Raw genomic sequence first — 13665 nt, 5'->3', positions numbered from 1 at the left:
GGGCCATAGTTGCATTTGTGACAGAGCTCTAGCGAGCAGGGCTCCTCGGATTGCCTCTTAATTAGCATCAAAGAGGGGGCCTCATTGGACCGCACCTCCCCTAGTCTCCGAGAGAGGGGGCTTCTAAGACCATCTGTGATAGAGACAGCGGGGTCTCCGCATGCAATCAGTGGTGCAGCCTCCTATAAAGGGGGCTCCTCGGTGCATTACCGACAGCCCCTCAGAGAGAGGGGGCCCACCAGGCCGTCTTCAAGAGACCCTTCGTGAGAGGGGGCTTCTCGGGCCATCACTGGCAGACCCTGAGAGAGAGAGGGGTCTCCTCAGTTTATCTCAGATGTAGCACTCAGAGAGCCCCCCCCCCTTAACGACTCTCTGTAGGAGGGGATTCCCCAGTCCATCTTTTTAGAGCCTCGGGGACAAGGGACTCCTCACATTCTGACGTAGGGATCCCTCAGACCATCTCTGACTCAAGAAAAATTGGGGTGGGGATTGTCTCTCAGACTATCTCTGCCAAATCCTTACAGCGGGTGAGAGCTCCGCAGTGGAGACGGCAAAAACCCCAGCCAGGCTGCAGCGGTAGTAACCCTGGCAGCCATAACTCCTCCCTGCTGGTGGCCGGTGGGCACTGCCGGCCACGGACACGCACGTGCCACAAGTTTGGCGTGGATCGCTGTGATCCCTACGGGTACCTTGAAACAGACACGTGTGTTACCAATCAATGGCCGCAATGAACCCTCCGCAAGGTGGTGGTACATTTGCGTTATGAATTCCCACGGACTTCCCTTGGCCTCAACACAGACATTTTAGCAGCATTTTCAGCTACAGCTTTCTTCACAGCCTGAACTGCTATACCCCCCAACACTTTGACCCCAACCCCCTCCCCCCAAAAAAAACACACAACACTTCAGTCCGTGTCGTTGGGTGTTACGACTCAAAAAAGGACATACCCGCCAATCTTGTGCATTAACCCCTAGTATACTAACCATCCCCCCCACCCCCTCTCCCCCAGGACGAACGCTAACGTGACGGGCAGTCACACGACGACACGACTGTCCCCCGTGTCCCCAGCCCCCGCCAGGCAGCCTTTTCTTGTGAGTCTAATCAAGTCTGTACATTGTTTTTCAGGCAACAGGAAGTAAGGATGCAACGAAAATCAGTGTAAGTTTTGCACAGTGTTCGTCATGTGCATGCAAAATGTTGGCATCAGCGGCGGCGCAGCGGGGTGTTCTTGTGTGTAGGGCCGGCTTTAGGGTGGTGTGACCAGTGCGGCTGCGCTGGGCGCTGATCCGTAGGGGGGCACCGACCTCTGGTGGGCGGGCGTAGCAGTACGGTAGGATTTAAAAGCACCTGTTGCAGAGCTCCTTGTGCTTCCAGCTTTCAGGCTGCAATAAAAATGTCGTGATCGCTCGTGTAATTAATGTTCCTGTTGGAGAGAGAGGGAACGGAGTTTTGTCTAGTGGCAGTTTTGACTCACCATAAAGCAGCTCAGGGGGTTAATATGCCTGCTGCAAAGAACAGATCTTTATTGTATGTGGATAGCTGAGTGGATTGGTGAAGCCATTTTTTATCAGCGCTTTATAACAAATGAAATGTAAGTGAGAGGGGAGGCTATGGAGAGATGAGGGAGGCTTTTATGGGGGTAGTAGTGAGGGAATCTGACGAGGAGGTTCTATGGGGTGGGGGGCAAAAAAATGGTCGCAACGGGCACCACCAGCGCTAAAGCCGGCCCTGTTTGTGTGTGGGCAGTATGCTTGGCATCGGTATGAAACGGAGGAGTTTACAGCAGGGCAGGGCTCGTGTCTGAGAGGCCACTACAGGGCCGTAGCTTTCAGAGGGCATCTAAGGGTCAACATCTAAACAGGCATGGCGCAGCTCCACGTATTTTTACGTATATTTCTAATACGAGGTGTAATGACCTTAAGAAAAATACAATTCGAGGGAATAAATCCGAGGGAAGGGGGTTATCAGGCCAGTCTCGAGGGGTCACTCGTGTACAGCAGTCACGGAGATTCATCCACTTGTAGAGGGGATTTTCACTTTGAAAATGTGTGTATGAACCTTGTTTGTCTCGCTACGTGCAGCGACTTGAAAAATACAGGTCCCCGAGCCTGCGCTGGGAACATTCTTTATGTACTGAGGCCGAGCAAGCCATGCGCACGGCCGCATACCTGTGTGGGAAACGGGCTAAGGAAACCGAACAACAATGAGCTCTGTTGAGGAAGTAGAACAAACAGAGGTCGCTGTTCCATGCACCAGTAGAGAGTGCAGTATCACGGTTACTTCGCAGCTCCCATGGCCACAGAGACAGCGTGACGTGTCGTACATAAGGTCTCTGTCGAGGCCTGGCATCTCTCCGATTTTCCCGCCCTTTTACCGTCGAACCTCAGAGCAGGTGCCTGCAAGCCACAGTATGCCCCACAAGACCACTTTCTGTTGAACAGCTTCACTCAGGGCAGGTCACGGAGCCCTTGTGTCCTCAAGAGAGAGCTCCGAGGGATCAAGAATGATCTCCTGCCCTCATCCACACCGATTGACTGACTGACACACATATGTCGTTGAAATTCTCTCTGCATTAGGGCTGTCCGGTTCAATGCGGTATCATACACAGAAAGTAAAAGCCCCCCTCGGCGGTTCCACGTTAGGGTCATAGCCTCATTTTGGCGGGTTGAACATGGCCTTCTGAAGCCATCTGTCTCGAAATAATCTGCCTCTGCAGCAGCCGGGAAGAAGTAGGGAGGGGGATGTAGGGGGGTGTCAGGCTGTGGTTGGATAGACGGGTGATGGATAAATACAGCATAGGCCACGCAGGCAGATGCCTATGCCAGTTCCTCCAGAGGGGCAACGGAAGTAAAAAACAACAACAACAACATCAGGTACGCCGGGAGCAGGGGCGCAGCTCCCGGTGGTGCAGCGGGTGCAGTGGCACCGGGGGCTCAGTAAATCCTGCTTATTGCTGTGCTTTATAATTCAAACAGACGCCGGGTGTTGGGGGGGAGGGGGGGTCAATTTTCTCTCTTACACTAGGGTCCATGACCCATTGGCTGCACATTGCTAGAATAGTGCCTATTGAGACAGCGGCGGCAACTGTGTTTGTATGTTTTGGGGTTGTACTGTGTCGGAGTAGGGACAGGATGATCGGATGGGTATCCTATATATGTTTTGGGCGGGTGGGCAGCAGGGAAAGTTAGCTGGTTAAATAATTAGATGAATCCCAAGGGTTTAATGCGGCCATATGCGGTGCAACGGAACCACCAACCCTCAGGCGCCTTAACCCTTCAGGGCCCCCTCAACCCCTCAGGCGCCACCAACGCTTCGGGGCCCCTCAACCCTTCAGAGCCCCCCCCCCCCCCACCCCACCCCCAACCCTTCAGAGCCCCCTCATCCCTTCCGATCCCATTTAGCTCAAGACTAATGCATATATGGGCGCTAGGGAAAGCTAAAGGGCCCTCCTTCCCATTCCGAAGGGGGGGGGGCATCCTTTTACGTCACGCTATTGGTCCTATCTGGAGACATAAACTAATCGACAGGCGCAGGTGGCAGACGGCAGATCTAGGCGCTGTTTGTTGTGCAGTGAAATATCTTAGCTGTGGGTACGTGCAACCACATCATTTAATTGTGGTTTATGTTTCCCATTCACATGACAAATAAACATCAAGAAGGTACTGCCCCCCCCCCCCCCCCCCCGACACACACACACATACACAGTGCCAGGGGTGCTGTTTATAGCGAGAACGGAACTGCCTCGGTTTTATCTCATCTGCTTTAAACAGACTGAACGTGTTTAAAAGAAAATGTGGTATACGTGGTTTAGAGTAAGGACTAAGACGAGGAGAAGGACCCGGGGAAAACAATACCGAGCGCCGCAGCTGGCCAGCTCTTCACCCCGAGTCCTGGGCCTTATTTCACGGAGGGGGAGCCCCCGTTCACCCCCGCCTAAGGGAACAAACATGGTTCGCATGATTGTGCGAACAAGGAACACTCCTCTGTCTATTAAAGCAATTCACGATTGGTCGCTTTTGAATTCCATTTGTGGCTTGACCTAATATAAATCCCACCCGCGCATAGAAATCCCGCCAGCATCCGGGGATTTACGGCCCTGGTTAATATCCCGCACTAATTCACGGCGCTGCAGCAGGAGCCAGGCCGGGTTCCTTGTCAGGATAGGCAAATTAATGGGCGGAGGTAGGTTTCTGGCCAGGAGAGAAAACGCAGGATTTTTATGGCTCTCTCTGCGGAACATTCCGACTCACACTGAACGTGCACGACGGATGTTTCTTAGAAGAGAATGGGTGGATTTTTGTGCGCCCCCCTACTTATATTTTACATCTGCAGATATACAGAGTGCAATATTCTCTTTATGACCCTTTCTGATTGCGTGGCGCGCCATGACTCTGGAGAGGCGAAGTCTGGAGCGAGCCATGCTGTCGCCTCCACATTATGCAAATATATATATGGAAGCGCACGTGTATGCCTCATGCCACGGTGTTTTTTTCCTGTGTGCACACACTAAACAAAGGTATTTGTCAAGAACTTGAGCACAAGGGTTTAAATCTCTGCAGAATTAATCAAAGTACTGACATTTTTACAGATCGCGGGAAGGTAATGCGATTATCAAAGGATGGAGTCTTTTATAGAATCTGCCCGTATTGAGGTTATAACACCGAATATAATTACTGCAGCTTGGTGGTGAACGGCATTAACCGACTAGATTCTTGCTTGTAGGCCCGCACACTTTCAAATCCTGCAGACACATTCGATGACGTCAGACCTATGCACAGCCCTCTGGCAAAATGTTTGCACTAAAACGGTACATAAATAATAAAATAAACCCACGCGAAAGCCGCAGGGAAGAAGTATTTTTCTAGAACAAGAAAAATGACATAATTGTTTACCTGTCAATAACATACATTCACTCGCGATGGAAACGTGCCTTTAAAAGCAAAGTAAAAATGAAAAAGACAAAAATCGATTAATAGAGGAAAGGCCCCGACATATTCATCACAGACAGAAGCAGAGCAGAGGAAATGAACAGTCGCTCTTTTGCTGAAGAGGTGTACACGCCTGCTGACGTCATCTACGTGTCTCATTCGTCATACGCAACTATTACCGTAGAGCGTGGCAACCAGGAGCAGATCAAACCAGGGGTTTAACTAAAGCTTCTGTGACACGTGGGGCCCCCATACCTTCAGGGGCCCCTAATCTTTCACGGGACGCTAACGAGGTCAAGATTAATGATTATCTGTGGGATATGCGAGAGTCAGGGGGCCCTCGTTGCATTCTGCAGGGTGGTCCACCATTTTGCGTTAGGGTCCTGGATCAAATAAGCATTAGTGCAGGCATGTTTACAGTGAGTGTTTATGTGTACAGGCAAAAGCAAGAGGGCGCTCTGCACCTGTCTATTTATGAACTGAAGCCATGTTGATAATGGTGGAAGCAACAGAACAAAGCGGCTTGGGCTTTCGTTCTGAGCTCTGTTATGAAAGGACATCTTAGAGGTGATTGTTGTGGACTGGTATAAGGATGCCGCACGGCCCACGCTGCGATGGGGGTGCTCGTGTTCTCTCATTCTGTCCAAATGAGCACAGCACATCATGAGAGAGTGACATAAAAACCCCGAGCCGCAGAGACTGCACTGGTGGTATGAAGCCCATCCATGCTGGAGGTCAGAGTTCATCGCTGTGGTCTTCACAGAACTGTAGAGGCCTCTTTAAATGCATCAAAACCACCACGTTAGACTAGCTCAGGGCCAGGGCTCCTCTGCCACATTACCAAAGGCGGAAGGTTCCTCTGACCCAGAAGTTAGCCCTCAGCCTACCCCTCACCTAGTAAAATAGAGTGATAAGCGCAAGCACTCGCCTCCAAATTCCAATGCAACTGTATACAACTCAACCGCCCATTTGTGGAGCATTGCTTTAAAAGAGAAAGAGAAGAGGGTTTAGAAAAAGTACGCCCCTACGAAATGCATTTGTTACACATGTTTAAATGTTGATTATTGCTTCCACTCTTTCAATGCAACATTCATGTATCCCACTCAGGTCAACTTAGGACGCCGCACACGAACGCTAGCATGATGCTACAAGAGAAAAAATGCAATATGTTCCCAGCAATACTAAAAACAGACCATTTGTTGGACAGTCTGTCTAAACTAAAAATAGCATGCCTCTAGAGCAGTGATCTTCAAAAGTTTCAATGCTGTGCCCCCCCCCCCCTAGAAGAAAATAAAATCACTGGGGCTCCCCCCCCTCAACTTTTTTTCACAATTATTCTATCATACTGGCAATGTTTGAATATGTCTAGACTTATTTATACAATGCAGTTAAGATCTGTTAACCTTTTAAAAATGCAATCAAATAAATACAAGGTTGCCAAACATACCATTCTGGTCAAACAGGCCTTGCTAACGTGTAAACATATCCACAGTGTGATTATTAGAAATGTGGGAGGAGGTTTTGAAGAATATTTTGGAGCCCCTTCCATTTCCACACCTTTTCTCAGCCAGGATAAAAATGACAAAAGATGTCTGTGATCGCCCATTACAGAGCGGCTCACTGCCGCACATCTTTTCCTGCAGAAAACAAAGCACTGTTATCAGCACTGTGTGTTTTCTTGGCAACAGCTTGGCGCCCCCCTTGGGATCACCCTAGTTTGAAGACCCCTGCTCTAGAGAATCCTCCTCAGAAGGGCAGTGCTTGCGTACAGGGCTGGACTAATTAGCGCAACACCTGTGTACATCTGTTAGTAAGTCACATCATCTACCATGGAGGAGGAACTGGGAGGTGGCCCAGGAGGAGGGACTTTGTGATGACGTGGAGCAGAGACTGAGGCATCATATCGAGAAGAGGCTAAGTGGTGACCCCTGAAGGAAGAACTTTGTAGTGAACAATGGATGAGTGACTAGAGAGAGGGGTAGAGTGGCGATCTTTGGAGGAGTGACTCAGTGGTGACCAAGAGAGGGGAAAATATATGGTGACCAAGAGAGGGACGCCTTAGGGCCCCTTCTGCTTTAGCTAACCCAGAACCAGCTAACTAGTTATCTATACTGCACAGGTCACCTGTATACAGCAATGTACAACTTTGTTAGGAACCGCACCAACCTATGGGGCAATGCCCACTGGAAAAAAGTACCCACCAGACAAAATTAATCAAAATATTTGAATACCAATAGGAAACAACGAGCACATCTTCATACAAAGTCAGGGCCTCCAAGTGAAATGCTTGTCCAGAATTTACACAAAAGAGACTCCATTGTAGCTGATAACCATTGTTTGTCTGAATAAAAGGTGTTGGGACCGGGGCACATGCTATCAAGTCCCCTATAGGGTATGTGTGACCCACAGGTGTGATAGACACCACTTCGAATTTTTTTCAGCACTATAAAGTGTCTTCTGTTTAGCCTCTCCAAACACGGATTACTCCTCTGTCTAATAAAACACTAATGACAGGCCAGTTTAAAATCCTACTTCTGGTCTCCCTCTGGACACATTTACACACCTTTATTATAGGAAATACGTAACAATAGCCACAAAGGAATTATTTAACTCGAACGTGTGTGGTAGTCATGTATTCCATACCAGCCTCTTAATGTACAGGCACACAACTATGTAGATAGTTATAAACAATATACATTAATAATATCCTGTATTTATTATGGATTATGTAAATAAACACTGTAATTGCATAACTTTAAAATACTTCCAAACTGTGGCATTCTCTGTAGTAGCATGTGCACAACAGGGTTTTGTAGAAAGGCACGAGAAACTAAAACAAAACACGCCCAAAAACCAAAGCTTATCTGACTGAGGAAGCCACAGTTCTTAATTTGAGAAATAAAGGTAGTTTTATTTAAAAAAAAAACATAAGTGCCCAACCAATCTCCAATAGTTTTCGATAACTGATTTAACTTTCTTGTTGTGAGTCAGTAATGTATGTTCTGAATTGGAACTCCACGGACACAGAGGACCTTTTACAATGAGGGGAGGGAACTGTAACTACAAAGAAATCCTATTTTGAGACTACAAATGGGTTTCACTTGAGCTGTGTCAGATTAGCAGGTCTGCTCAGAGTTCATATTTCTCCAGTTGGGGTGTGCTGTGAAGAATCTCAACAAAGCACAAACTCCAGTACAGCAGGAGGTGGTTGCCCACAGCCCTCTATCCCAAGCAGCAACCCGCAAAGATTGAACAGCAGCCCAGCAGCTCGTCTCTGACTGGGACACCTAATTATTTTACTCCTGGAACATAGGATTGAAGACCCTGCCATCGTACACTACCTAGGCACATTCGATATAATAATGATTCAGCAGATCTGGGCCCAAGCTAGTATCCCACCCATTGAATATGTAGAATTCAAAAAGCTGTCTGAGAAAAGCAGCTTCTTTGGGAGGGCAAAAGGCGCCTTTCAATGTACATTAACACCGACCTGTCTGCAGAGATCACAGAACTCAATACGGACAAACCATGCCCCTGGTCCTGTGTATGGATGGTTAGGCCAAGTACTCAGAAGAATCCCTGGTCTTCATTAATGTGTATGTTAACCCTAAGAGGAAGACTGCAACTGCAGATAAGCTTGCCACACACATTCTTCATCTAAAAAATATGTGTCATCCACCATACTGTCTAGTCTCAGGAGATTTTAAACTCAATCTATTTCACTATCCAAATGAGGAGCACACAGAGGTAGTTGGGCCCCTGCCAGTCCAGAGTAGACCACATGATAATCGAAAAGTCAAGATTGGAGAAAAAACAGTCAAGGTGTGTGAGCTAACTGGCCTGTCTGCCTTGAATGGTCACAAGCCAGTCTATATCCCTCCAGCATAGACTAGAGAGCATCGGGCAAGTCGCTCTCCTTTTAAGGCTACACATTGGTGAACCTTCCATTATACAACCAATTGCGGGATTTTAGAATATACACCACTAGGAGGAGCGTGAGCATCATCTGCAGGTAATCATGATAGGAACCTTTTTGCGTAAGCACAAGGTTGCAACAGCTCTACTGGGAGACACGGATACAGAAAACCTGAAACGCCCAAAGTGGAACTCAAGCTCTGTCAAGGATCAGGGAGGGGAGGCGATGTTCATCTTTGAGAATTTGGCAGCAGAGGGCTACCAACCTGATATCAGTATAGGAGGCATTTGTAGGGTAACTGACAAATAAACATCGTGCCAGTGGAGTGAATAAGGGAGCACAACTCAGGCGCTGTAAAAGTATAGACATGCCACAATCGGTTTACCTGAGAAGAGCCTTGGTAGGAAGACTGATAAGGCAACTCTGACAGACAAACCCCTTTAGAAGAGAACCTACTAAAGAGTCTGCCTAATGAGAGAAGATTATTGACATGGGAGGTATGGGCCTTCAAAAGATCCAAACAGGAAGTGCTGTGTGCCCAACTATTATATGCCTCAAAGTCAACTGACTCCCAAAAATTCTGGAAACTCATCACCAACAATGAAAAAGGCTCAAGGGTAGCCCACAATGCAGATATAAGCGAGAGTGAGTGGGGCGAACATTTGAAGCTACACTTCAAAGAAGTTACCTATGATGCAAACTGCTCTACATCGGCTACAGGGGGACAGCGGGGTCCTTGGAATCTGCATCATATACACCCGCGGAGATAACCAAGATCAATAAAACATCTCAGTCTGATGCGCCCCAGGTCCAAATGAGATACCACAATTGTTTTTCAATGTCTTGACTTCGATACGGGCCATCTTTCTAGCCACAATGTTTAACTCTACTTTGACAAAAGGAGTCACCACCGGAAGTTGGAAACGCGGGACCATTTACCCCATCTTTAAGGAAGGTGCTGCATCCTCACCAGCAACTACCGCTTAAACGCACTATTGGACACATACCTTAAATATTACTCTATATTGCTACTCCATGACCTGGAAGCTTGGGCATCAGACACTAGCACACTCCCATTCAACCAAACCGGGTTTACAAAAAGCCAAGGCACAATAACAAATATTTAAGCACTGGGGCTGATCCTCCGTAGAGCAAAGACCCTCTTTTACATGTGCTTTGTTGACTTTAAGGCAGCATCGACTGTGTCATGCGCAGCAGGTTATGGGCAAAACTCCAACAGTGGAGAACCCCGCCCAACATCTTCAGGGCCATCCGGCTGCTATATTGGGACACAAGGGATAAGGCTAAGAGCGGGGTTGGTACCCATCTGTCCAAGGAAGTGAAAACATCAACTGGACTAAAACAAGTTTGTGTTATAACACCCCTTCTATTTAACTTATATATTGCAGACCTCTCCTAGGAATTAGATGGCCATGTATCTAATGCCCTGAGGCTTGGTGGACAACTACTGCCAAATATCTTGTATGTAGAAGACCTGCTACTACTATAGCAGAGATTACTAAACTGCCGTGGATCATATGCGCATGGACTAATGACAGCAGCATTGCCCCCCCCGCCCCCCAAGTGTTTAAGTGCAGCCACAAATCCGGTCAGTCGCCCAGCGTTCACTGGCTAATCTAGCCTGTTCTGAAGTTATCCTTCAAAGAAGGAATGGTGAATATAAAAAGTACTTCAAAAAGAATCGAAAAGGTCCAGGTGGGTGACCTATGGAACCTTAAGAGAACCGGCCAAGCTTTCAGAAGTGTAGTAAATAAATCCATCAAATTGCAAAGTTGGGTGGACTATCAAAACAAAGTGGCTAAGCAGTTCCATGGGTGCCTGGTATTGAAATCTTACGATGTCCAAAGAGAACCACCCCTCCTGGAAGCCACCAACCCCCTGAAGATTAAACAGAAATCACCGTCATTGAGATTTGGTAACATTCCAACCCTAGACTTTTCCCAAAGTGGAGGAAAGATGGTCAAAGGGGTATCAGAAAGGCCGTTTATGCCATCAGGCAGTTGAAACACTACAGCATGTCATCGGTATATCTGTATCTGCCCTGCTCTGGGCTAACAGTGGAGAAGCATGTTGAAAAAAGAATTTAATGCATTAGGGATCAGGCCTTGTAGATCTGCTCTAATTGAGTCATTAGATCCAAGGAATACAATGCTTAACGTTCGAGTGGTATAGTTCTTGGACATCTTCAAATCCTTTCCTTAGCAGATCCTCAGATTCAGGAGGGGTCAAAATGGACATTGAAAAAGGCCCCTGATAAGAACCCTTGAAATTCACTTACATTATGGTGAGCTGCTAGGGACAATGTAACCTTTCAGGTTCCTATCCCGCCAGGTTGGCTATCAGCCCGACTTTTTCCAACTGTTCTTTTGATCAAATGTTAGCATTGTCACAAGTGTTGTGCAATTTTGCACACAGCATAGGCTTCTGCCGCCAGCGTCAAATATCAAATATTAGCATTTCTGCACTTTTTACATAATTTTACACTTGCATAGTCCTCTATGGGATGCTAGACAGAATTAGGGCCATTTGGCTTCGCTTTCTGGCTACTGACCAAAGAAGAAAGAAGATCTGCATGGTTGCACTTTGCACACTATTTTGCACATGCTGGTAACATTAGAACTAGCCAATTTGCATTTTTGCATATTGATTGTTTATGATTGACTATTCTTCTCCCAATTTGTATTTAGTATTGTGCCTTCAACTGCGTATGTTTAATGTTTATGGTTCCTATTGATTAACAAACAAATATTTACTATTTATTCAGTGTTGAGGTGTGTGAGAATTTATGCAAACCTACCAATATTTGAAAGGGAAACAGACAAATTCCCACGGACTAGTGACTTGTATTAGACTAAAAGGGTTTTTTGAAAGAAATATTGTAGTTGGTTGGTTGGTTGATAGCTTTATTTCGATATGCAAATATCATAAAAGCATAACAAAAATATATAAAACAGCACATCATAAAATACTGCACAAATTAAGAACAGGTCGGATAAAATATTTCTAATTGTACAACAAATAAGTTAATTAAAAATGAATTAAATACAGTCTTTTTAAGCGGATCAACCATGCCCATTTAAAAAATTTAGACACGCCACAAACTATGGGGGAGGATGTGTCAGTTAATAAAATCCGTAAAGCCACCATATACCGGCGAGTTCCCAATTGTCTACAGAGAGGTTTGAGCCAATGTCTTCTTGGGCGGATGTAGTCAGGGCACTCAAAAAAGAAATGAGCCACAGTTTCGGGCCTAGTTGTGCATAGGGCGCAATGTGGTGATGCCTGCGCGGGCGTGTTCCATCTTGAGAGCAGGTCTCCAAAGGGTAGGGTGCCTACTCTAAATTTAATATAGAGTGCCCGGTCAGCAGAAATTGTAATTAGGTCCAGGTAGGGCTCAAAGGCAAGGACGTCTTTTATTTTCAGGTAGGCTGCGGTGGAGTTGCAGTGACGTGGATTCACCTGGGCCTAGATTTACCACCCTGGTCAGACGTCCTACATGACGATGCTCCGCCAAATGGGTGGGCTGATAGGATATCTACTATATACCCGTGTCATGTGACCACTAGGTCTGATTTAGTGCAATCCAAAAGGGATGCTTGAATAAGGACCTATTAGACTCAGCGACCTAGCTTACAGACCCTCCAACTCTTTTTGTTCACTGTAGTTTGATTAGGGGTATTGAGTTTGGATAGTCTATAAATATAGTCCCCTTGACCCTCCCCAATTTTGTGTTTTTCAGCCCTTTAAGCTATACCATTCCTTTGTAAACCATGTTGACAGTGCCACCAGAGCAGCTGGTGGAAAACATCAGAGTTTACAAAAAAACAGGAAGCCCCTTTGAATGGAGATTTCACTCTGGGACCATTTCCTCAGCATGCTCTGAATACCAAAAGAGATCAATTCTCATTTTCACATATATCCGTTGCCTGCGCCCAGCAAGCAGATCGCTGCAGTAAGCCCACACCTGCTCGAGCCACTTGTCCAAGGCACCTTACCTCAAAGCTTGTCCACACACAGCACAAAGACATCTTTGTGGCTAACAGTGGAGCTTTACAAAACAATTAAAATAACAACAACAACTTCATGTGGACGTCAATTTCGACTGACTGTATCTTTATCGTACTCATGATTTGATGACTGTAATAACAGTGTTCGCACACTGCAAAGGTCTTGACATTTCTAATGCACAGTACATGAAACTGTGTAAAAAAGATGGAAGCCGCCATGATCAAAAACAAAAACCTGTTCTTCAACTGCATTTGTGGCCCAGATGTCTGCATTATACAGTACTTGCAGCCTGTCATCCTACCCAAGCACGTACAATATTTGCAAGCACGATCTAGGCTGCAAGGCAACAGAGTGAGATACTACAATGAGTCTGAAAAGTAGGGGGTGAAGGCAGCCACAAAGGTGACAATTACTTTAGGTAGGGGTGTGTGAAGTTCACATCATTTACCCTCTTTTAAGTGGTCAAAATTTCAGAAAAATTATGCATAATTACAATATGGTGACGGTATGTGGAGGCTGCAGCGGGGGCGAATGTAGATTTGGAGAAATTAGCGGGGGATTCCTATGTTAGAAATTGATCAGGAGCTGTAATTACAATTTAACGGCATGTGGTGGGGATTGCAGTTCATGGATGTGTTATGCACAGAAGTAAGATGGATAAAGTCGAAGACGGGACAGAGTGGGCTGCAAGGGCGTGAACGACTTGGGAGGATAGGTCAGGTATTACCAGGTGGGTCCAGCAATTGAATGGTTATGCTGTGAAAAGACATGGTGAAAATTGATACCCATGTT

At 46.5% G+C, this 13665-nt stretch overlaps 1 protein-coding gene across 2 annotated transcripts in view; it reads left to right on the top strand.

Moving 5' to 3' along the window:
• VSTM2B (V-set and transmembrane domain containing 2B) overlaps nt 1-13665 on the top strand; it is a 181757-nt gene that overhangs the window by 6818 nt on the left and 161274 nt on the right. For both annotated transcript variants that reach the window (XM_086946449.1, XM_086946448.1), the window contains exon 3: nt 1126-1158. In XM_086946449.1, coding sequence (XP_086802575.1) covers nt 1126-1158 — 33 coding nt within the window. The remainder of the gene's footprint in view (nt 1-1125; nt 1159-13665) is intronic.

Source organism: Lissotriton vulgaris, chromosome 12 (assembly GCF_964263255.1).
Source record: "Lissotriton vulgaris chromosome 12, aLisVul1.2, whole genome shotgun sequence".
NCBI lineage: Eukaryota > Metazoa > Chordata > Amphibia > Caudata > Salamandridae > Lissotriton > Lissotriton vulgaris.
Note: the sequence above shows the minus strand (reverse complement) of the source record. Positions and strands in the feature narration are given on the sequence as shown.